Below are 25,513 nucleotides of genomic sequence, written 5' to 3'. Positions count from 1 at the left end.
GTTGGGCACTCAATAAATGTTTGTACATACAAAAGTGATGGTGGTCAGTCCAATGGGACAAGGGCTATATTTGAGATGAAGGTCTTAAATCTCAACAAAGTAAAGGGGTCTTTCAACACTTACTAAAAGTGATGTGAGCTTCCACAGCTGGGAAACAACAGTATATAAATTTGCTCTTCCTCTCATACAATAGGCACTTTAACACAGAGTTAAGAAACAGACACTGCAGGCTCACGCCTGTAATCCCAGCACTTTGGGAGGCCGAGGCGGGTGGCTCACGAGGTCAGGAGATTGAGATCATCCTGGCTAACATGGTGAAACCCCGTCTCTACTAAAAATACAAAAAATCAGCCGGGCGTGGTGGCGGGCGCCTGTAGTCCCAGCTACTCAGGAGGCTGCGGCAGGAGAATGGCGTGAACCCGGGAGGCCGAGCTTGCAATGAGCCGAGATCGCGCCACTGCACTCCAGCCTGGGAGACGGAGCAAGACTCCGTCTCAAAAAAAAAAAAAAAGAAAGAAAGAAACAGACAGTGCAATCTGACTTAAACAGCCATAACTTCCTGGAAAGATGGACGATAAAGTCACAGCCCTGTACCAGAAGAAAGAGATGTGAATAACCAAGTTCTCAGTCTTCTTCAGAAGTTTTGCATTTTACCTCATCTTCCCTGGTATCATGGCCAGAAAGCGGCCACTGGGGTAGCACAAACCATGAGAACAACTCAATTCTTACATTCTTATGAAACCTCTACTATTGCCTAATTAAATTTAGAAATTTAAAATAGTCACTATGAGGTATTTCATTGTGCAACAGTTCTTGAAGTGTGGACTGTGAACTCTTGAGCATCTCTGAGACCCTTCTTGTGGGGAGTGTTGGATCATGACATCAAAACTATCTTCAAAACACTATTAAGAGTCAATCTGGTATTTTCCACGGACATATGCACTCATGGTGAGTCAAACTGCTGGCACTTTTGCATGAATCAAGCAGTGGCTCCAAACTATACCAGCACTCCTTGCATTCTTTTTCTCCGCTATACACTCACCCCTTCCCCAAATAAAAACCCAGTTAAGAATGTCCTTGATGAAGCAGTAAAATATTAACTTGTATAAAATCTAGACACTTGAGTATATGCTTTTTAATATTCCATGTGATGAAATGGAGCGTATATATAAAGCATCTGTTGCCTACTAAAGTGCTTTATGATAGCTTTCTCAAGGAAAAGCACTTGTTCAACTGAGTTGCAAGATGAACTTTGTGTCTTTTTCATAGAAGACTGGCAGGCAGAGTAATTTCTCCTCAAACCCACCTACTTCCTAATCCCTAGATCCTGTGAATATGTAATGTTAATGGTAAAGGGGAGCTCAGATTATAGATGGACTTAAGATTGCCAATTAACAGACGGGGAGAATAGCCAGGATTATCCAGATGGGCCCAATGACTGAAAGGTCCTTAAAAGCGGAAGAGGGAGACAAGATGATCATCAGAAAAAGACAACGGAGACAAAAGAGAAAAGACAATGGAGGCGGGGTCAAAGGGATGCAACACTGCTGGCTTTGGAGATGGAGGAAGGGCCATGAGCCAAGGTGCACGGGCAGCTACCAGAAGTTGAAAAGGCCAAACACAGATTCACCCTTAGAGCCCCCGGAAAGGACACAGTTTGATTTTAGCCCAGTGACACCAATATTTAATTTTTAACTTACAGAACTGTAAAATAACAAATCTATGTTGTTTTAAGGCACTGAGTAGGAGTAATTTGTTACAGCAGCAATAAAAACCTAACTAAAATCACTATTTTCATATGAAAGAACAAACAAGAGACAAACTATAGTCATTTAGGCTTGTGTATTTGGGAGATACTGTCTTGAAAATATAAATGGGAGCCTGTTACTTCAGGAAAAACAACTGACAGTATTTCCTGACATAATAGAATTTAAGCTCTAAAGCAAAATTTAAATTTTTGGAAACTTACACCTATCACCAATGAGCCTAAGGGTTTCCCAACACTTAACTCTTTTTCTAATAAGATCAATGGAATATTTTCATTATTGTAAACTAAGCAAACACTTACAAAATCTCCAAAAGAGAACCAATTTTTCCAAATGACTGCTGTATGAAATTACAAAATCATGCATGAATAAAAGATTCATTCAAGGCCAGGCATGGTGGTTCATGCCTGTAATCCTAGCACTTTGGGAGGCCAAGGCGGGAGGATCACTTGAGGCCAGGAGTTCAAGACCAGCCAGAGCAACACAGTGAGACCCTGTCTCTGTAAAATTAAAAAATCAGGTGGGTATGGTGGCATGTGCTTGCAGTCCCAGGATTTGGAAACTAAGGTGGGAAGATGGCTTAAGCCCAAGAGGGCAAGGCTATAGTGAGCCATGATTACATGATTGTGCCACTGCACTCCAGCCTGGGCAATAGAGTGCAACCCTGTCTCAAAAAAAATTAAAAAAAAAAAAGAAAAGAAAAAGGAAAAGAAAGATTCATTCAAAGTGCATGAAAGTCAATGAATTTTTAACAGAATGATTTCAGATTAACTCATGATTTCAGATTCCACATAGCTATTAACCTTTAAGAAACTACCATTTGTTGGCCGGGCATGGTGGCTCACGCCTGTCATCCCAGCACTTTGGGAGGCCAAGGTGTGCAAATCACAAGGTCAGGAGTTTGAGACCAGCCTGACTAACATGGTGAAATCCCGTCTCTACTAAAAATACAAAATTTAGCTGGGCGTGGTGGTGGGCGCCTGTAATTCCAGCTACTCAGGAGGCTGAGGCATGAGAATTGCTTGAACCTGGGAGGCGGAGGTTGCAGTGAGCCAAGATCGTGCCACTGCACTCCAGCCTGGGCGACAGAGCGAGACTCCATTTCAAAAGAAAAACACACACACACAAAAACTACCACTTGTTGAGTTTTGGTGTTGTATCAAAGGAAAATATCCACAATTATCTGAAAAGGCCGTATGAAAGTCCTTCTTTTTCCAAGTACATAAACTCTGTGAGGACAGATTTTCTTCATCTACTCCAACCAAAACAACATATTGCAGCAGACTGACAGCAGATGCACATATGTGAGTCCAAGTGCCTTCTATTAAGCCAGACACTAAAGAGATCTGCAAAAACGATACTTTCTTTGCACTAGTTTTTCATTTTAGAAAACTTTTTTCACAAACATGTTACTTATATTAACATGTAACATGTAATCATTTTATTTAAAAATAACATTTTAAAATTTGTTTTGATTGTAATGTGGTAAACACACAAAAAAGTCTTATGAACAAAAGCTCTTTGGGATCTTTAACTTTTAAAAGGGTGAAGGGACTCTGAGACGTAAACATCTGAGAACTGTATTGCTATGCTTTCTTTTGGATTTCTCTAATGACTAAAAAAGTCATCTAACTTTTCCTATGTTCATTGTTTATTTTGATAACCTTTCTTCTGAAAATCCAGATTTTTCCCTTTGGCTGCTGTTAGGAGTTTCTCTGTATCACGGGTTTGAAACAATTTGATTATGATATGTGTTGGTGTCATTTTCTGCATGCTTCTTATTCTTAGGGCTCATTGAGTTTCTTGGGTCTGCTTGCATCATATGTGGAAAATCTGGAACTATTTCCTCAACTACTTTTTCAGGTAGTTCCTAACTCCTCTGGGGTCTCCAATTATATGAATATTAGGTCAGGTGAAGTTGTCTCACAGTACATTGATGTTGGGTTTTTTGTTTTTTGGCAATTGTTTCTATTGCTATGTCATCAAGTTCACTAATCCTTTCTTTGACAATGTCTAATCTGCTGTTAATTCTGTCCAGTGTACTTTTCAACTCAGATATTGTAGCTTTCATATCCATAAATACAAAGCTTTTCTTTTTCCAGATTTCTACTTAATGTTCAATCTTTCCTCCCGCTTCCTAAACATTAAAAAGACATCAGAGTCATTTTTGTGGTTTTAATTGTTTAATTATTTTATCCCCTCCCCAACTATAGGTCATATGCTCCTGCTTGTAGTTTTTAATTAAATGATTGACTGTCAGACATTATGAATATTACCTTGTTGGGTGCTGGATATTGTTGTATTCCTATAAAGTATTTTTGACTTTGCTCTGGATTCATAGTTAAATTACTTGGCAAGAGTTTGAGCCTTTTAGTTCTTGCTTTTAAACTCTTGGTTGTACGACAGCAGTGTTTAGTCTAAGGATAATTCTGCCCCACTATTGAGGCAAAAGCATTGTGAGGCTCTACTCAATGCCATGTCAATTATGAAGTTTTCCAGTCTGGTTTGTAGGAGTTAAAACTATTCGCACCAGAGGTAGACTGTTTACGGCTCTCTCCTCCCTGATTCTCTGTGCTCTGCGAATTCTAGCCTCCCTGGACTCACATCTCAATCTCAATCAGGGAGGCTTCTGGCCTTTAACTGGGTACCCCCTGCCTGTACTGTAGCCTGGAAACTCTCTTCAGGCAGAAAGCTGGTGCAATCTTAGGGTTCACCTCATTTGTTTCCCATCTCCCAAGCAATCAATATCCTTCAATGCCTGATGTCCAACATTATAAAAACCATTGTTTCATTGTTTTGTCTAGCTTTTAAGTTGTTTCAGGTGGAAAGTTAAATGCAGTCCCTCTTACTTAATCTTAGCAAGAAGCAGAAATTTGCCTTGTTTTTAAATCAACTTTATTGATGTATGATTTCTGAAGAGTAAATGCAAGGCATATAATTTAATAACTTCTGACAAACCCCCAACACAATCAAAATACAGAACACTGCCATTACCCCAATAGCTCCTGGTTCCTCTTTGCAGTCCATCCCCTAACAGCTTCAGGCAACCACTGTCCTAATTTTGTTTTTTTAACCATAAATTAGTTTTGCCTACATTTTAAAGAAATTTTTTGGTGTAAAATCCATTGTGAGGGTTACTCTTTCAGCACTTTAGAAATGTCTTCTGCCTTCTACTTTTTTTGTTTGTTTGTTTTTGAGACGGAGTCTCGCTCTATCGCCCAGGCTGGAGTGCAGTGGCTCCATCTCGGCTCACTGCAAGCTCCGCCTCCCAGGTTCACGCCATTCTCCTGCCTCAGCCTCGAGAGTAGCTGGCACTACAGGGATCTGCCACCACACCCGGCTGATTTTTTTGTGTTTTTAGTAGAGATGGGGTTTCACCGTATTAGCCAGGATGGTCTCGATCTCCTGACCTCGTGATCTGCCCGCCTCGGCCTCCCAAAGTGCTGGGATTACAGGCATGAACCACCACGCCCGGCCTCTACTTTTTCTTTAGGCTTTATAGCCCAGCAAATGTTTAACAGTCTTGTTGTTCTTTAAAGGTATTTTTCCATCTGGCTATTTTTAAAGATTTTTCTCTTTTTCTTTTATTTTCAGCAATTTTTACTATGAGCCTACATTTGATTTTTTTTTTTTTTAAGATTATCTTGTTTAGGGTGGACAGAACTCCTTGTTTTTATCTTAATGCTTGTCTTTCATCAGTTCTGGAAATCTCTACCAGCATTTCCTCAAATATTGCTTTTATTCCCAAATAACGCATAAATATCTTCTCTTCTGGAAATTCAATCATATATATATTTTGCTGTTACCCACATGCCTTTCAGACATTTTTCTGTATTTTTCTATGTTTTCTTGTCTCCATTCTTTAGTTAAAATTTTTCTGGTAATCTGTCTTCATCAGTTCTCTCTCTTCTACTGTGTCCAATATGTTCTTAAACATATCTACTTTTAAATGAGTCTAACTTTAGGGGTTTTTTAGTTTTAGAGTTTCAATATAGGCTGGGTGTAGTGGCTCATGCCTGTAATCCCAGCACTTTGGGAGGCCGAGGCAGGTGGATCACCTGAGGTCAGGAGTTCGAGACCAGCCTTGCCAACACAGTGAAACCCCGTTTCTACTAAAAATACAAAAGTTAGCCGGGCGTAGGGGCACACACTTGTAATCCCAGCTCTTCGGGAGGCTGAGGCACAAGAATCACTTAAACTCAGGAGGCGGAGGTTGCAGTGAGCCAAGATTGCATGACTGCACTCCAGCCTGGGCAATAGTGTGAGACTCCATCTCAAAGAAAAAGAAAAAAAAATGAATTTCAATATAATTGTTTTACAGATTTGAGTTCTCTAGTAAGCCTTGAATTCAATTTGTAACCTCCAAAGCCCTATACAAGATCTGATTTGATCTGATCACTGAAAGCTCTGATCTGTCTCCTAACTTTTTATCTGCTGCTTTATGCTAGATGGAAAAGCCCCAAGATTCTTAATCTATCAGCAAATGTCTAAGGGAAAAAGCACTGTAAGATATTGTTAATCTTGATAGACTACAATTTCTCAAATTTTTTTTTCCTTCTAGATCAAGCTCTTGGTGCCACATCTAAGAATTCTTAACCAAGCTGAAGCTCCCAAAGATTTTCTCCTATGTTTTTCTCAAAAAAATTTAATACTTGTAGATTTCAATCTATGATCCATTTGAATTAATTGTTGATGCTTAAAAGTCAAGGTTTAGGCCAGGGGCCTGGTGGCTCACACCTGTAATCCCAGCACTTTGGGAGGCTGAGGTGGGCAGATCACTTGAGATCAGGAGTTTGAGACCAGCTTGGCCAACATGGTGAAACCCCGTCTCTACTAAAAATACAAAAATTAGCCGGGTGTGGTGGTATGCACCTGTAATTCCAGCTACTCGGGAGACTGAGGCACGAGAATTGCTTGAATCTGGGAGGCGGAGGTTGCAGTAAGCCAAGATCATGCCACTGCACTCCAGCCTGGGCAACAGAGCAAGACTCAGTCTCAAAAAAACCCAAAAAAACCCAAAAAGTCAAGGTTCATTATTTTGTTTATGGATGTCCAGTTGTCCCAGTACTGTTGGAAAAGCCTATCCTTCCTCCACTGAATTACTTTTACACCTATGCCAAAAATGAGCTAGATATATTTGTGTGGGGCTATTTCTGGTTTCTCTATTCTGTTCCACCGATCCACATGTCTATCCTTCCAGCAATGCCACCCAGTCTTGACTACTGGAGCTATATAACATGTCTTGAAATCAGATAGAATAATTTCTCCCATATTAATTCCTCTTTCTCTGATTGTTTTAGGTATTCTAGTTCCTTTGTTTTTTCATGTAAACTTTAGAATAATCTTGTCTATAACCACAAAAAAACCTTGCCGGAATTTTGATAAAAATTAAGAAGTTAAACTTTGTATCAGTTTGGAGAACACTGACATGATTAATATATGTTAACGCTCTCAATTTGTGAATATAGTATGCCTCTCCATTTATTTAGGTCTTTGGTTTCTTAGAGACAGGACTTAATCTGTCACCCAGGCTAGAGTGCAGTAGGATGATCATAGCTCATGGCAGCCTTGAAATCCTGGGCTCAAGCGATCCTCCTGCCTTAGCCTCCTGAGTAGTTGGAGCTACAAATGCACACCACCATGCCTGGTTAAATTTTTAAAATTTTTTTTGCAGAAACAGGATCTCACTATGTTGCCCAGGCTGGCCTTGAACTATTGGATTCAAGCAATCCTCCTTCCTTGGCCTCTCAAAACGCTAGGATTACAGAAGTGAGCCATCATGCCCAACATTAGGGTTTTGATTCGTTCATCAGGGTTTCGTAGTTTTCAAAATACAAGTCCTATTCATGTTTTGTTAGATGCATGCCCAAGCTTTTGTTTATGTTTTTAGATGACATCTCACTGTGTTGCCTGGGCTTGTCTTGAACTCCTAGGTTCAAGTGATCTTTCTGCTTCCTGACTATCTGGGATTATAGGCACAGGCTATCATGTTTGGCTCCAAGTTTTTTTTGTTTGTTTAGGGATTGCAAATGGTGTATTTTAATTTCAGTGTCCACATATTCACTGAAAGAAATCTAACTGATTTTTGTAAGTTGATGTTGAATCATACAAGCTTGCTAAACACATTTTGCAGTTCCAGGTTGTTTATCTATAGATTCCTTAGGGTTTTGCAAACAGACCAGCATGTCATCTGAAATAGGGAGTTTTATTTTTCCACTGCTGCGTCTACATGCCTTTTCTTTTTCTTGCCTTACTGCACTGACTAGAACTTCTTGTACTATGTTGAATAGCAGTGTTAACAGCACATATCCTTCCCTTTCTCCAGTCTCTTACCATTAAGAATAATGCAAGCTATAGAAGTTTTGTAGATGTTCTTCATCAAGCTGAGAAAGTTCCTCTGTATTCCTAGTTTTTATCATAAATAAGCTCAAATTTTATCAAATGCTTTTTCTGCACCAACTGATATTACCACGTGATTTTTCTTCTTTAGTCTGTTAGTACGATGGGCTACATTAATTGATTTTTCAATACTGAATCAGCCTTGCATCTCTAGAATAAATCCAACTAGGTTATGGTCTACAAAATTTTTTCCTACTTTATTATATTTGCTAATTTTTTTTCAAGGAATTTTACATGTACATTCATGAGGGATGTGGTCAGTAGTTTTCTCTTTTCCTACCTTTGTCTGGCTTTGGTATTAGGGCTTCATAAAGTTAAATTTAAAATGTTCCTTATCTTGTATTTTCTGGAAGCAATTGTGCAGAACTGGTGATAATTCTTTAAATGTTAGGTAGACTTCCCAGGAAAACCATCTGGCCCAGTAGATTTCATTTTTGGAGTTTTAAAATTATAAATTCAATTTTTTTCAATAATCATAGGGCTATTCAAATATTCTATTTCAGTTAGCTGAGTTGTGACTGTTTTCTGAGGAGTTCTCCCATTTCATCTTGTCAAAATTATATGTATTCAGCTGTATACAGTATTTCTTTAATACATTGTTGCTATTGGGGGGGTTGGTGGTAATATCTAATTTCATTCCTGATAGAGTAGTACCCCCGTATTCATGAGGGATATGTTCCAAGACCTTCAGTGGATGCCTGAAACCATGGATAGTACCGAACCCTATATAACTATATACCATGTTTTTCCCTCTACCTAAAAATCTATGATAAAGTTCTTATTTATTTATTTTTTTTAAGAGTCTCACTCTGTCAACCAGGCTGGAGTACAGTGGCTTGACCATGGCTCACTGAAGCCTCCAACTTCTGGACTTAATTGATCCTCCTGATTCAGCCTCTTAACTACAGACATGAGCCACCAAGCCTGGATAATTTTTTTTTTAATTTTTTGTAGAGACAGTGTCTCACTATGTTGCCCAGGCTAATCCTGACCTTCTGGCCTCAAATGATCCTCCCACCTCAGCCTCCTGAGTTGCTGAGATTATAGGTGTGTCACTGTGCCCAACTTGATAAAGTTTAATTTATAAATCAGACATAGTAAGAAATTAACGTTATAAAATAGAACGATTATGACAATACAATGTAATAAAAGTTAAGTGAATGTACAATGTACTCTCTCTCTCTCAAAATATCTTATTGTATTGTACTCTCCTATTTTTAGACCACAGTTGACTGCAGAAAACGAAACCATGAATACTGATGGACTACCGTGTTGACAGGATTTGTATTGTCTGTTTGTCAGTCTTGTTAGAGGATTTTCAATTTTATCATCTTTTCAAAGATCTAGCGTGTGTGTGTGTGTGTGTGTGCACGTGTGCACACACAGGATCTGGATTTTATGAAAAAAAAAATTTTTTTTTAACCCCAAAGATGTAGCTGTTTTTTTTTTTTTTTTTTTTTAAAGATGGAGTCTCATTCTGTCACTCAGGCTGGAGTGCAGTGGCACCATCTCAGCTCACTGCGACCTCTGCCTCCCGTGTTCAAATAATTCTCCTGCCTCAGCCTCTTGAGTAGCTGAGATTACAGGCATGCACCACCATGCCCGGCTAATTTTTGTATTTTTAGTAGAGTCGTGGTTTCACCATGTTGGCCAGGCTGGTCTCAAGTGATCCACTCACCTGATCGCAAGTGATCTGCTCACCTCGGCCTCCCAAAGTGTTGGGATTATAGGCGTGAGCCACCTCGCCTGGCCAGATCTAGCCTTTCGTTTCATTAATTTCCTCAAATGTTTTTCTATTTTTAATTTCATTGATTTCTGATCTATACCATTTCCTTCTTTCTAGTTGCTTTGGATTCATTTTGCTCTTCTCTTTCTAGTCATATAAGGTTATGAGCTTAGTTTACTGGTTTGAGATGTTTTGTCTTTTCTAACGCAGCATTTCATACTGTCAATTTCACCCTCAGCCTGCTTTAATTGTATCCCACAAGGTTTCATATGTTGTCTTTTCCTTTCCATTCAGTTTACATACATTTTTTCATTTCCCTTGAAGTGTTTTCTTTGACCTACTGGTTACTTAGAAATCTGTTTTTTAGTTTCCAAGTGCTTAGAGATTTTTCCATTATGTTTCTGTTATTTCTAGTTTGATTCCACTTTGATTAGAAAATATACTTTTTGTTATTTCACTTCTTTTAAATTTGAGGATGTTTATTTCATGGGACAGGATGTCTATCTTGGCATACATTCCATGTGCAACTGAAAAGAACATGTATTCTGCTGTTGTGAGTAAAGTGCTTTATGTCAATTAGATCCTATTGGTTGATGTTGTGAAGTTCTATGTCTTTGCTGATTTTCTGTCTAGTTTTCCTTTCCATTGTTGAAGGAGATATGTTAAAATCACCAACTATAATTGTGTATTTACCTATTTCTCCTTTTAGTTTCATCAGTTTTTTTCCTTCACATTTACAGCTCTGTTTGATGCACATATATTTAGGATTGCTGTCTTCTTGGTGGATTGACCTCTTCATCATTATGTAATGATCCTCTCTGTCTCTGTTAACTTTCTTTGCTCTGAAGTTTACTTTATCTGACATTACTAAGCCACTATAGCTTTCCTTTGATTCACGTTTGCATGGTCTTTTTCCATTCTTTCAACTACCTATATTTCAAGTAACTCTATAGTTTATATAATTAGATAGTGCTTTTTAAAATCCAGTCTACCAATCTCTGTCCTTTAATTGGTATATTTAGATCTTTTGCTTTTAATGAACTAATTTCTGCATTAGAGTTTAAGTCTGTCATTTTATCTTTCATTTATTTTATCTTTCTGAGAATTACTTGAGTGCTCTTTAGAATTCCTTTCTGATTTATCTATAGGGCTTTTGAATGTATCTCTTAGAACTTAAGGGTTGTTAGTGATTGCTCTATGTATTACTATATATATCTTTATCTATGTAGTTGATATCTACATGCACCAACGTTTTACCAATTGAAGTGAAGTGTAGAAACTTTACCTCTCTTTAGTCTCTTTACTCTCTGCCATTTATAAAACACTTATATTAAAAAATTCTTGTACATATGTTTGAAAAGCACATTTGACATTGTTATAGCATTTGCTTCAAATGGCAAAATAATTTAGGAAACTCATTAAGAAAAGTATTTACCCATATTTTTACTCTTTCCTTCTCTCTGAAGTTCCAAGATCCCTTTTTTTCTGTTTGTTTGTTTGTTTGTTTTGAGATGGAGTTTCGCTTTTGTTGCCCAGGCTGGAGTGCAATGGCGTGATCTCAGCTTACTGCAATGTCCACCTCCTGGGTTCAAGTGATTATCTTGCCTCAGCCTCCCGAGTACCTAGGATTATAGGCACCCACCACCACACCTGGCTAATTTTTTTGTATTTTTAGTAGAGACGGGGTTTCACCATGTTAGCCAGGCTGGTCTCGAACTCCTGATGTCAGGTGACCCACCCGCCTCGGCCTCTCAAAGTGCTGGGATTACAGGTGTGAGCCACCGTGCCCTCCCAAGATCCCTTCTTTTATCACTTCCTTTCTGTTTAGATAACTTAGCTATTTTTTTTTTTTTTTGAGACGGAGTCTCACTCTGTTGCCCAGGCTGGAGTGCAGTGGCACGATCTCTGCTCACTGCAAACTCCGCCTCCCAGGTACCCACCATTCTCCTGCCTCAGCCTCCTGAGTAGCTGGGACTACAGGCTCCTGCCACCACGCCTGGCTAATTTTTTGTATTTTTAGTAGAGATGGGGTTTCACCATGTTAGCCAGGATGGTCTCGATCTCCTGACCTTGTGATCTGCCCTCCTCAGCCTCCCAAAGTGCTGGGATTACAGACGTGAGCCACCGCGCCCGGCCAACTTAGCTACTTTTTAAGGGTAGGTTTCCTGGTAACAAGTTCTCTTAATTTTCCTTTCTGAGAATGTCTCAATTTCATTCCTGAAGAATATTCTCCCTGAACACAGAATTCTGGGTTGACAGTTCTTTTCTTCCATCTCCTGAAAAATTATCATGCCACTTCCTTCTGGCCTCCATGATTTCTGATAAAAAAAAATCTGTGATTCAAATTGTTCTTCCCTTATAGGTGGGTTTTTTTTTTTTTTTTGAAATGGAGTTTTGCTCGTCACCCAGGCTGGAGTGCAGTGGCGCGATCTTGGCTCACTGCAACCTCCGTCTCCTGGGTTCAAGCAATTCTCCTGCCTCAGCCTCCCGAGTAGCTGGGATTACAGGTGCCCGCCACCATGCCCAGCTGATTTTTTGTATTTTTAGTAGACACAGGGTTTCGCCATGTTGGGCAGTCTGGTCTCAAACTCCCAACCTCACGTGATCCACCTGCCTCTGCCTCCCAAAGTGCTGGGATTACAGGCATGAGCCACCGTGCCCAGCCGTTCTTCCCTTATAGGTAACATGTCATTTATCTTCTGCTTCTTTCAAGTTTTTTTTTTTTTGTATTTAGTGTTCAAAAATTTTACTATGATGTCTCTTGCTGTGGACGTCTTTGGATTTATACTGTTTGGGATTTGCTCAGTTTCTGTCATGTGTGGGTTTATACCTTTGACCAAATTTGGGAAATTTCTTACCAAATATTTCTTTGAATACTTTTCCAAGGCCTGCCATCTTTCTCCTCTTCTTCCAAGACACAATTGTTAAATATTTTATTATAGCCCCACAAACCGTGAAGCTCTGTTCATTTGTTTCCCCCAGTCTACTCTTTGTTGCTCAGATTTGGTGATTCCTATTTGTTTTATCTTCATGTTCACTGATTTTTTCCTCTGTCCCTTCCATTTTGTCTCTGGGGACAGGGGCTTCTAGGGTGTCTAGCCCATTGAAGTACCTTACATTTCAGAATTTATAATTTTTGGTAGACTGCTAATGGCCCATATCCAGGGTCCACTAGCATCCTAAAAACCTATCTACTGAGTTTTACGTTTTGACTGTTCTATTTTTCAGTTCTAACATTTCCATTTGTTCCTTAATACCTTCAATTTTTTGCTAAGACTTTCTATTTTTTCATTTTTAAAAATCATGCTTGTGGCCGGGTGCGGTGGCTCACGCCTGTAATCCCAGCACTTTGGGAGGCCTAGGCAGGAGGATCACGAGGTCAAGAGATCGAGACCATCCTAGCCAACATAGTGAAACCCCGTCTCTACTAAAAATACAAAAATTAGCTGGGCGTCTCTACTAAAAATACAAAAATACTAAAAATACAAACATTACTCAGGAGGCTGAGGCAAGAGAATCGCTTGAACCCGAACATAACATAACATAACATAACATAACATAACATAACATAACATATCATGCTTGTAATTGCTCATTGAAACATTTTCATGATGGCTGTCAAAAAATCATTGTTAGATAATTCTAACAACTGTGTCATCTTAGTGTTGGCATGTGTTGATCAAATTTTCCCTCAAGTTGAGATTTTCCCAATTGTTGGTATAAGCAGTGATTTTAAATTCAATTTTGGACATTTTGGATATTAACTTATGAGACTCTGGATCTTATTTAAATCCTCTATTTAGCAGGCCTTCTTTATTACCATTCTGGTATGGAGAAAATGACACTGCTAGGTGGGGTTGAACATCAAGTTCCCTCCACGACACCTAAGGGAAAGCAACACCTCTGTATTGCTAGGCAGTGGCAACAATTCCAGCTCCCTGCTGAGTCTCTCCTGATACTGCCCTGGTTGGTATCAGGCATGCATGATTACTACTCCCCACGTGGCTTTCACTGACACTTTGGTAAGAAGACCCCGTTATTGCTGGGTGTGCAAAAATGTCCTGACTCTCCACCAGGCCTCTTCTGATGCCACACAGTGGGGAGCTGGAGGGGCACTTCATTACCACTCCACCGTGATGAAAGTTCCAGTTCCTCACTTAGCCTTCTCTAATAATGCCTCAGCAAGGATTAGGGAGGAGGGAAGGCTGTGGGTTTTTTGTTGTTGTTGTTAGCTTCTTTTTGTAGTGTGCAGTTGGAGTAGAGAGATTCCTGTTTTAAAGTTTTCTAAGTTTGTTTTTTTTGGTCCTTTTGCTAAAAAGAACAGACGTTTGGGAGACATTTTGGCTGTGCCTATAGGCATTTCCAGTTTGCTGACTTCTTCAGCCCAAGACTGGGATATATGAGCAAAGAGAAAATCCAGGGACCTCACAGCTATGCCATTCCAGAGATCTCAAGGTCCCTAACCAGCCTGATGCTTCTCTCCACCTTTCAGATTCATTTTATGTTTGTTTTATATATGTGTCCAAGGTTGTTGGCTGTACCTAGCAGGAAGAACGCAGAGAAACACATCTACTCCATCTTTCCAGAATCCAGAGTCCAAACTCAGTTTTAAAAATATTTTGTTCAATTTTCCTGGTTATTCTCAATGGATGGGCTGGTCTGCAATAAGCAACTTTGCCATTACTGAAAGTAAAGACCTTGGTCATTAAAACAAACAAACAAAAATTGTTCTAATTCACATTATTTGCTTTGATTTGTTCTTCATATACATAACTCTCTTAACTACTTCCTGAAGATAAATTTCTATACTGTCCTCCAAAAAGAATGACAAAGAAACTGGAAAAATTCCGTATTGAGAGCAAAAAATGCCAGTTAGAAAATGTATATCCTCATTGGGAATTACTAACAAAAATCCAACTGTTTTAAAAAAATGACATATGGACACTAAATAGTAAAGTTGTAAAAAGAAAAAATCTGACAGATGCTTTCAAAATTATTTATATATAAGTACACAGACATATTCTAACCTATTTTTATCTTTGGCATAATGTAAAGGAAATAATCCACACGCAATAATTTTACCTAATAATGTTATTGTGCAAAATTTCTCACAAAGATAAAAAGTTTCATATTGGGTATTAAGTTGATAATAAAGGTACCTGATTTTTTTGACATTGAGATGAATTTCAATTCTACAGAAAAAAGTCTTCATTGCAGTACTATTTGTAAGAGAAAAGGACTTAAATCTACACATACATGCCCATCAATAGAGAAACTGATGAAATAAACTATGGCACAGCAGTACAACAAAATACTATGCTACTATGCAGTAGTAAAAATACTGGGAAACCTTTCTATGTACTGACGAAAAAATCTCAAAAATATATTCCTAAATGAAAAAAGCAAGTGTCTACAGCCTGCTATATTTTGTATAAGAAAGGGGTGAAACGCATGGAATACTATGCAGCCATAAAAAAGGATGAGTTCATGTCCTTTTCAGGGACATGGATGAAGCTGGAAACCATAATTCTCAGCAAACTATCACAAGGACAGAAAACCAAACACTGCATGTTCTCACTCATAGGTGGGAACTGAACAATGAGAACACATGGACACAAGGCGGGGAACATCACACACAGGCCTGTCAGGGGCTGGGGGGCTGGGGGAGGGATAGCATTGGGAGAAATGCCTAGTATAAATGACAACTTGATAGGTGCAGCAAACCAACATGGCACATGTATACCTATGTAACAAACCTTCACGTTGTGCACATGTACCCTAGAACTTAAAGTATATATATATATATACATATATATATAAGAAAGGGGTGAAATAAAGCTGCATATGCATATTTGGTGGTATCTGCATAATGAAACAGAAATACAGAAACTGCATAATGAAACAGAAATACTACACCTTGTAGTTAATACGGTGACTAACTACAAGGCAGGGGAGAAAAGGGTCATAGGAACAGGTAGAAATGGAACCCCTGAATGTAAACATAGTCATACTGCTTTGATTTGGGGACCATTTGAAACTATTGCCTAGTTCAGATAAATCCTATAGGAAAGAAATTGGTTTAACTTTTATTTTAAAGCTGAATTTAAAACACAATCCACAATTCAAAATCCAGAAGACAAATGTTTGCCACCAGTTCCTGCATCCTTCTGAATTGTGATCCAAGTCCTCACGTGTGATCTTAGTCTTGCTGTGTTCTCTCACTGCAAACTGCAGTCCTCCCATAGCCGCATGGCTTCCAAATGCTAATGCTATCAGTCCCATTAATCACAAAATCTTCTCATTGGAAGGGACTCTATCCTGTCATCCAATCCAGCCTCAGCCAGGCAAAAGAACAGCGATAGGCCAGCACAGGGTGATCACTACTTGTGAACACACAAGACAAAGCTACAGATGCCACTGATTTCTTCCCCTGACTAGATGGCCATGGTGGATATCTCCTTCCTGAAAATGTACATACGGATCCACCAGTTGTCTGGAATCAATTTGGTAGCCATCTGAACTCTAAACATGCATTAGCTAATATCATAATCTAAGAGACGATTAAAATTCTAGGAATGGCAATTGTTCTGCCAAAGCTTCATTTAGAGAAAATCAGTTTTGGAAAAAATATTTCCCCTATGGATCATTTTTCAAAACTAGCTGCCTGAATCAAAGAGAAAATGGCTAGTCAAACTCATTTATCCTCACAATAAAATAACGCAGCAAGGCAATGAATAGGCGAAGTCAGCAGAGAATTTCATTCATGTCCTTAATCAAAGGGTCAGTGCTATTCATTACCACATAAACATTGCTCATTTCCTTACATCCATTCTTGAGATATTTATTGCAGAGTTAAATTAAATATGATCACTTTCTCCCTTACTCTGACTTCAATAACCTGAAGGATAACTTCTTAAAATTTGAAACCCAATAAATATTTTCATTTCACTGCATTTTTAATAATCTAGAAAAACAGTGAAGATTCATTTAGGCAAAGTCACTACCATGTACATGAAACCTGACATTTCCTAATGAAAACAGAACTACCAATTTTCTCTACTGCAAACTAGCAACTGTACCTTAAATATTTATAAACCAGACCCATTCCAATTTTATTTGGGTTTAACATATTACACTGAATACTGGGCACTGAAGTCTGCAGCAATATAATTCCAGTTTCTTCTTCCATTCATGGGGAGGGAAAAGAGGACAGGGTGGCTGATGTACTGGTTGAGAATGCAGGCTCTAGAGTCTGAGTGCCTGGATTCAAGACCAGCCTGCACAGACTCTAATTGTGACTGGTCTTTGTGTCTCAGTGCTCTTAGCTATAAAACAGGAACAATAATAGTATCAAAGCATTCTGAGGATTAATTAAAATAATTCATGGAAACTGTTTCACACAGTGCCTGGCCTAGTCACTGTCAATAAAAATCATTTACTTTTGGCCAAGAGCAGTGGCTCATGCCTGTAATCCCAGCACTTTGGGAGGCTGAGGCAGGCAGACCACGAGGTCAGGAGATCGAGATTATCCTGGCTAACATGGTGGAACCCCGTCTCTACTAAAAATACAAAAAATCAGCTGGGCGTGGTGGCGGGTGCCTGTAGTCCCAGCTGCTTGGGAGGCTGAGGCAGGAGAATGGCGTGAACCTGGGAGGTGGAGCTTGCAGTGAGCCGAGATCGCACCACTGCATTCCAGCCTGGGTGACAGAGTGAGACTCCGTCTCAAAAAAAAAATCATCTACTTTTATTACTCCCTTACATGTGCCTCACACTCCTGCTCAGCGGGATTCCTTGCTGCCTCATGAACGCACTGTGTGCTTCTGTCCTTCTGAGTCTCGTTCTTATTGTTCTGAGTATGGACCACCCAACTGCTTATTCCCTGGCCTGATGAAATCTTCTTCCCCTCTAAGGCCCATCTCATTCTGATCCAGTTAACCATTATGACTTGTCCCCACTGGCTTGTACCTCCATGCTCTTTGTTTGCAATTCTCTTATTAGATTTATTATATTAACCCTGACATCCATTACAGTAATTTATGACCCTGTCTCCTTCATGGATAAGGACTATGTCTTACTAGCCTATTTTGTTCTCTACAGTATTTAACAACCTGCAGAGTCATACTTAAAAAGCATTTATTGGATTTGAAACAGTCCTGCTTGCTTGTGAAAGTGAGCATAATGTATCAACTACAACAGAAGCTCTCTCATAGGATATGTATAAAGATTAAATGAGATAATGCATGTAAAGGGCTACTAACAAGTTATTATCTTATTATCAACAGCTCCTATTTCTTCAACCTTTTATCACATGCTCAGCACTGTACTAAGTGCTTTACATGTGGGAACGCCTTAAACCAGGGCTTGACATAATCATCTTTCATTCCCCTTGCACAGAGTAGATGAAATATAGGTATTTTTTAATGACTGTTGAAGAAAAATGGCTCTGATATGGCAAATTTAAAAGTATCTGAATTTTCTACATTATTTAAAAGCTGACTTGATTAAATAATAAAATTCCTAATACTTCACAGTATAGTTTTTAAAATTATTTATTTTTTTAGAGACGGAGCTCTCATTATGTTGCCCAGGCTGGTCTCGAACTCCTGGGCTCAAGCAATCCTCCTGCCTCAGCTTCCCAAAGTGCTGGGATTACAGGTGTGAATCACATCACCCAGCCTACAGCATAGTTTTAAGCATCAGAATATTCCAATATTCTACACTGAATTCCTAGTTAGAAATTAAAAAAATAAAGATAACAGATTTTTAAAAAAGAAAGTAAAAAGAAAGTAATTCGAAATATGTAAATGGGATCTTGGAAATCCCAAAATTGAAGAGCAGTATTATGCAAATTTATATCCAGTGCTCAGGACTATTAAGGGATGACAGGTAAGAAAAACAGCTCTGGGAACTTCTGTATGCCTTAATCCCCTTGACTGTAAAATAGGCCAACAGTTGGAATCTATTGCACAGGGTTGCTGTGAGGATTAAATCAGATTATGCCAGTAAAGTGATTAGAACATAGTAAAATGAAATATGTATTTATTTCATTTGTTTTTATCATGAGATGCCCCCAACTGTACTGTAAGTGAAGATCAAGGTGCCTGACAGTAAGAACACAAATTTTCTAAAGCATCAAGTGTTATAAATTCTTATTGGTGTGAAAATATTAGGAGGTTAGTTTTGTCTTCTCATTGCCATTTTAACAACTGACATGGGCATCACTAAGTAGTGAAAGGCGGGCGCGGTGGCTCACATCTGTAATTCCAGCACTTTGGGAGGCCGAGGAGGGTGGATCACCTGAGGTCAGGAGTTCGAGACCACCCTGGCCAATGTGATGAAATCCCATTTCTACTAAATATGCAAAAATTAGCCAGGAGTGGTGGTGCATCCCAGTAATCCCAGCTGAGGTGGGAGAACTGCTTGAGCCCGGGAGGCAGAGGCTACAGTGAGCCGAGATCACGCCACTGCACTCCAGCCTGGGTAACAGAGACCCTGTCTCAAAAAAAAAAAAGAAAAAAAAGTAGTGAAAGTCCCAGAAAGGCATCAGGATGGAGAATGTAAAAGCTTGGATAAGCTAAAAAAATTAGTTCATTTTCTAAAATAAGTTTCTTCAGGAATTGAAATGCATACTTCAGCTCCCACATATATATCACTGTCAAGTTAAATAAAAAAATTATTAGATTTTTGTGCAGTGCTTTCTTTTATATTTAGTAGATAAAATTTTAATTTTTCTGTTCACTTTAGCTTTTGATAGTGGTAAAATGAGGAATTAAAGCACCAAAGATTTGAAAGGCAAAATGCCCCAATATAGGAAATAAATTGTCTTCTTTTACAAAGCATGGTTATGTAAGACAGTTAATAAAAACATAAAATATATTAAAAGAATCATTTAAACCAAATATAAAAAGAGATTTAAAGCTCCTTCTGATGAGTCCAGTTTCCTTGTATCACACTATGAATCTCTTTAAATATAAAGACACACAAAGCTGGAAATTTTAAAATATGACGACACAGATGGAAACTAAAAATGCTTTGCAATGATTCATATGCATAATCCACTGCACTTATAAGCATTTCCTTTTTAAAATCTGTATTTGTAAAGGCACCAAAATAATCAGTTTCTCAAAATAATTCCAAGGCATTAATGAGATTTCCTACCAAAAAAATTACTCCCAAGACTAAAAGCCTAAGTATGCATGTCGTCTGCTTTATCTCAGTACAATCCAGGCTTTGAATGCTGTATGTATGGAGATAAAAAAGACAGAGGCTAACCCCCGGTGCTCTTTAGTCCAGACATGGAGCTGTTCATATAGAATAGCATGCTTTGAACCTCTAGATTCCACTGTCTAGTAAAAAACTACTGTCTAATAGTAATACTCCTGTTGAACGGGATGACATATTTAAGGCACTTACTTTCAAAGTAAAATTGAAGAGACTGACTGATTGCCAAATTTTAATTTTGCCTAGTAAAGATATTAAAGAAAACAACTATCGTATATTATAATTAATAATTTATGAAGGAAGGGACATTTTAATGCTTCCAAGAATAGGAAGGCCATAATTTCAAAATAATGGCCAGTTTTGTGAATTAAATAAACTTTGAGTTCAACTCTTTATAGTGTTCTTATCTTTCCCATGTGGATAGGACTATAAAATATTTATCACAGATCAGCACCGTCTGTGATCCAGCACTTGGCATCACTAACAGAGGACATAAAATGTGTCAGAAATCCCCATAATGTCTACAACTAGAGTATCCATTTTTATTTAATATAGTTAAAACAAAAGAAAATGGCAATAACTATCTCCTTTACATAAAATAATCTGTTTTAATAGAAATTTCAAATGTTAAGTATATGACTATATTATCAATGTCTAAATGTTTTTATTCTCCTTGATAAACACAGTAGTAGAAATGACCGAATCAACAAAGTTGGACCTAAACATCATTTTTCTACTCCTTTGTTAGAATAAATGTTCAGAATATTACTGGAAAACAGCCTCCAAAATAGTTACATTTATACGTCAGTAGTCTTTTGAAGAATTCAAAGGGCAACAAATTTTCACATTATGAACATGGATATGAACAGCATTCTTCAGATGTATGTGTCAAATAGATATTAGCTGTGCATTATGAAAAGTGAAGTGGATAGAAAAAGGCAAAGATTAGAAAAGAGACACCTGGCCAGGCGCAGTGGCGCATGCCTGTAATCCCAGCTACTCGAGAGGCTGAGGCAACAGAATCGCTTGAACCTGGGAGGCAGAGGTTGCAGTGGGCTGAGATTGCGCCACTGCACTCCGCCTGGGTGACAGAGTGAAACTGTCTCCAGAAAAAAAAAAAAAAGAGAAGAGAGAAAAGAGACATCTAACTATTGCTTCATTATATATTCTCAGTGGCTGAATTAAAACAATAAATATACCTTAAAACTGATTTTTTGGACTCCCATTCATTTTAATAAAATTTGAATTTTTGATTAAGGAAATCCTATCCAAATCTATTCACAAAATGATATTCAATAGCTGGACCCTTCTGTGAAAAATGAACATAATGGGGAAAAAAGAAATAAATAAACTACCTGAACCAATTTTATTTTTGGAGTAATTTTTAAATGTAATGTTAAAACTACTACCACCCACTACTAGGATGCAATATGGCTAAAATGCTAAAAGAAAGAATTAAAGTAAGAGTATATAAATATATTATCTATAAAATTAGCCCATATGCTCAAATTACTCTAAGCAGAATGTGAAATTTTACATTTTTATATTTAAAAATCTTGGCTAGAATATATCTTTGGTGGTACTAATAGACTTTGAAACTCTAAGCTTTTAAGAACAGCGCGGTGAAGTGGCACAGACTTTGAGGCAGACTATGTTTGCACCCTGGTTCCAAAACTTACTAACTGTGTGAAATTGGATTTATTACTTAATCTCTCTGTGCCCCAGAATCCTTATCTCTAAAATGTGAATAATAATAGTACCTTTCTCACAGTGTAGGGAGATTAAATGAGATAACATATTTAAGGCACTTAGAAAAGGGGCTTGCAAATATGCTCATTATTATTAATTACTGTTATTACTGTATTGTTATTAACACAACATTATTATGATTACTGCTATTATTTACTCTCGGACACTGGAAAAACTTACCGTACATATGGAAGATTATCAAAAGAATTTAACATAGTTTAAAGTGCCTTATTTATAAATTCTGACATACAGAATTTCATCAGATGAGAAATGTTCAGAGTTCAGAGTTAAGAAAAAACAAAATGAGTAATTGCAAAGAGAGTGTCTTTCACAATAAAAAGTATCAATTATCTCCATCAAAACAAGAAACATTAAGGTCTGTATTCCGGAAGCCTAGCAATAAACCTGAGCAAGAATGCTCTCCTCAGAAAGGCAAACTCACCCCTTGTTCATCCAGTTTCATGAGCTGCTCTGTGACCTTGGGTGTGTTGAAGGCCAACCGCAGGCACTGGACATTGAGCTCAGGAACCACGTGCTCCAGCACTTCTTTGAGAGGCAGGCCTCTGGCTGTCGAGTGCTTGGCTGTCGACGGAATGGCGTCCTCCAGGACCGAACCTCTCAGTGTCATGAGCTGCAAGAGAGACAGGTGCTGTGGTGAGGTTTCTGGGATGTGAGATGCCTGAACACATGTACATGCACTGCAGGCCTGGACTGTGGGGCTCCTCACAGAGCTAGGGAATGATTTTTGATGGGTAAAGCCAGTGAGGGAGAAAGAATGAGAAAAATGATGTAGGATACTGTAATATGAAAAATGAAACCAATGCTTTCAAGACCAGGGTGGGTCCAAAGGAGCACATAATCAAGACTTCTGAGGATATTTATTTAAAGACCAAAAATAACATTTCCTTAAAGAGGTCAGTAAAGATCAAGGTCTCTATATGGCTATACCGTGTCACTATGCATACTAATTAAGAAATTAAGAAGGCAGAATCCCAGAGCAATGTCTGAAGAATAAATACTTAGAATTTGGATGTTATACTTCTTTGAATTATAAAAAGGGGGAGATAAAGTTTTAAGCTTCATAAGGCATGGCTGACAAGCATAAACTATTCATATTACCAAATGCTGCTGCCACCGGACAATTATCACCATCAGTATAGCGGCACAGGCAATAGCAGCTGAAATTACTTTAGATTTTCTCTTATTTCTTAAAATACATTCCCTTCTTAAAATACCCTCCATTAATACCTTAAGCAAAGACATTTTCCTACGTAATGATGTTGTGTCAGAGAAAAGTTAACCAGACATGAAGCCTAAAGTAGTCTTAATTTCCAAAAATGTCTACAAGGCAAAGTTTTGTTAACCTAATTTAACTGCTGCATGGGGAAAGAAGAGAAAACCCATCAAACTGAATACATTTCCATTTAGCAACAGGAGCTACAAAAGCTAGGAGTGCAAGTTGAGGATTGTCAAATATGAGGGTGAGAGGTCAGAAAGACACACTGCAATCTCAGAAGGACAAGTATACCCAACAAAGCATAACAAGGTCAGGACCTCAGACAGTCCAAAGGCAGAGAATGGATCACAGTGGCTCAGGGCATAAAGAAAGGCCCCACTGAAAAGGGGGGTTTTAGGAAATGGCCATGAAATAGAGGAACAATTTCTACAAAAAGAAAATGTCAAGAGAGAACATGAGAAAAGGTATGGAGATTGGGAAAAAAGGGAGTAAGTGGGAAGGAGTGATTATTGTAGATGGACACAAGGAGAGTACAGGGAGAAATGGATGAGGCAGCTGTGAGCTGGGGGTGCACAGAAGACCCTGAAGCTGACTGAGTGGTACACGCCTCATTGGGCTCCTACACGTCAGCACAGGACGTGTTCATAGGGGGACGATGTATACTCAGAAATTAAGCTGCAAATAAGATGAACTGTGAGAGGAAGCAACTGGAGGCAGAGAATGTAGTTAGAATGAGTATCTTTTTTCTTTCATTATAAACAATTTCTTTTCAAATAACAAGTAAAAATCATTTTCCTATTAATGTATAATTTGACACAAATAGTTTTTATTTTGTTTTTAAATCATGGAAAATGGTTAACTCAGTTATTTGACTCTTTTCTTCATGAGATAATACATAGCTTGAAATAGGGAGCCACAAAGGCTAGGGGTGTTCTCAACTTAGAAGCCAAGACCAAATTCAAGCCATTGCATCCTGAGCCACAGAAAGCAGCTAACTCATGAAAGCCAAAGCAGATGAGAAAAAGAATGGCTCATTTTTTACATCCAAATCACTAGTATTACTGATATTTCTCTTAATGACTTCCAGAAATAAGAATGGAGTCCTCATAAGTCCTCGTGTTCCTATGCTTAAAAACACTCACATGCCATAAAATTTTGCTCATAAACAAACTGCCATGCCTACAAAGGTATATATCTTCTTTTATGTTTTGCAATGTTTATTGATACTAAAATGAAAGAGATTTGTTTGTATTTCTGTTATCTTGCTGCCGCTTACTGAAGCCACTAGAGTGTCACTGTCATGTTTTCTTTTTTCTTATCTGCATGAGAAATTAGTAACATGAGAAGTCCCTGATACAAATTAAGTCTTATTTCATTTGTAATAGGTAAATGGGCTTCAGTGAAAAAAGTGAAGGAACTATCTCTCAAAGTGCAGGAGCTACAGACAGGAACCAATATCTGGAAACATTTCTATCAAAAGTCTTAATACAATATTACCATTAAATCAAATTTATGGATTATTTATTATTAGAGAGAAAAAAATTATACAAAACCTAGTGGCAATTAATTACATAAATATTAGAGGGAGGAAGGAAGAAAGGAAGAGAGGAAAAGGAGGAAAGACATGGAGAAAGGGATGAAAGGAGACAGGCAAGGAGGGAAATGAGAAACAGGGAGGCAAGGCACCATTTGAGGAATCGGGCACGTTGTACTGAACAACTCGGACAGAAGCCCCCACCCTCCTGGGGCCTGCATTCTAGTGGGAGAGATTAAAAGCAAACAAAATGACTAAGTATAACAGAGAAGACCGTGTTAAGTATTAATGAAAAATAAAGCACTGAATTGGATATGAAATGAGAGGGGAATAGAAATTTTAGATTCAGCGGTCAAGGAAGGCCTCTGTGGTTTCTGAGTAAAGGCCAAATGGAGATGAGGCAGCCTGATGGAGAACACAGCAGTGGGGAGGAATGACGGGCATCTGAGCCCTGAGGCAGAGGTGTCCTGAGGTGGCCCAGGTAGGAAGGAGGCCAGTGTGGCGGGAAAAGACTGAGCCAGGAGGAGTTATCAGGGATGAGGCGCAGAGAGACAACCGGGAAACAGAAGAGCATGGTCTCCTAGGCTAGCAAAGACAGTGGCTGTTTCTCAGAGGGAGATGAGGAAGCTTTCAAGGATTTCGAACTGAGGAATGACAAGATCTGAATGACATTTCAAAGGAACCCTGTTGGGTCAAAAGGAGGCAGGGCTTCAGCATAGAAGCAGGGAGACCAGTTCTCAGAGCAAGACCAGGACCAGGACTGGGTAGTGAGGGTGGGAGAAGTAGTTGAGCTCTGGGCATATTGTGAAGACAAAATGAACAAGTGTTGCTGACAGACCAGATCTCAGGGGCAGGAGGGAGAAGATGGGAATAAAGTGTGG

General features: G+C 38.6%; 1 protein-coding gene across 37 annotated transcripts in view; it reads right to left on the bottom strand.

The window, feature by feature from the left end:
• Positions 1–25,513, bottom strand: part of SIPA1L1 (signal induced proliferation associated 1 like 1) — a 415,163-nt gene that overhangs the window by 92,697 nt on the left and 296,953 nt on the right. For all 37 annotated transcript variants that reach the window (XM_063697940.1, XM_055362226.2, XM_055362236.2 and 34 more), the window contains one exon: positions 22,304–22,492. In XM_063697940.1, coding sequence (XP_063554010.1) covers positions 22,304–22,492 — 189 coding nt within the window. The remainder of the gene's footprint in view (positions 1–22,303; positions 22,493–25,513) is intronic.

This window comes from Gorilla gorilla, chromosome 15, assembly GCF_029281585.2.
Source record: "Gorilla gorilla gorilla isolate KB3781 chromosome 15, NHGRI_mGorGor1-v2.1_pri, whole genome shotgun sequence".
Lineage (NCBI taxonomy): Eukaryota > Metazoa > Chordata > Mammalia > Primates > Hominidae > Gorilla > Gorilla gorilla.
This window is presented reverse-complemented; position numbering and strand designations above follow the sequence as displayed.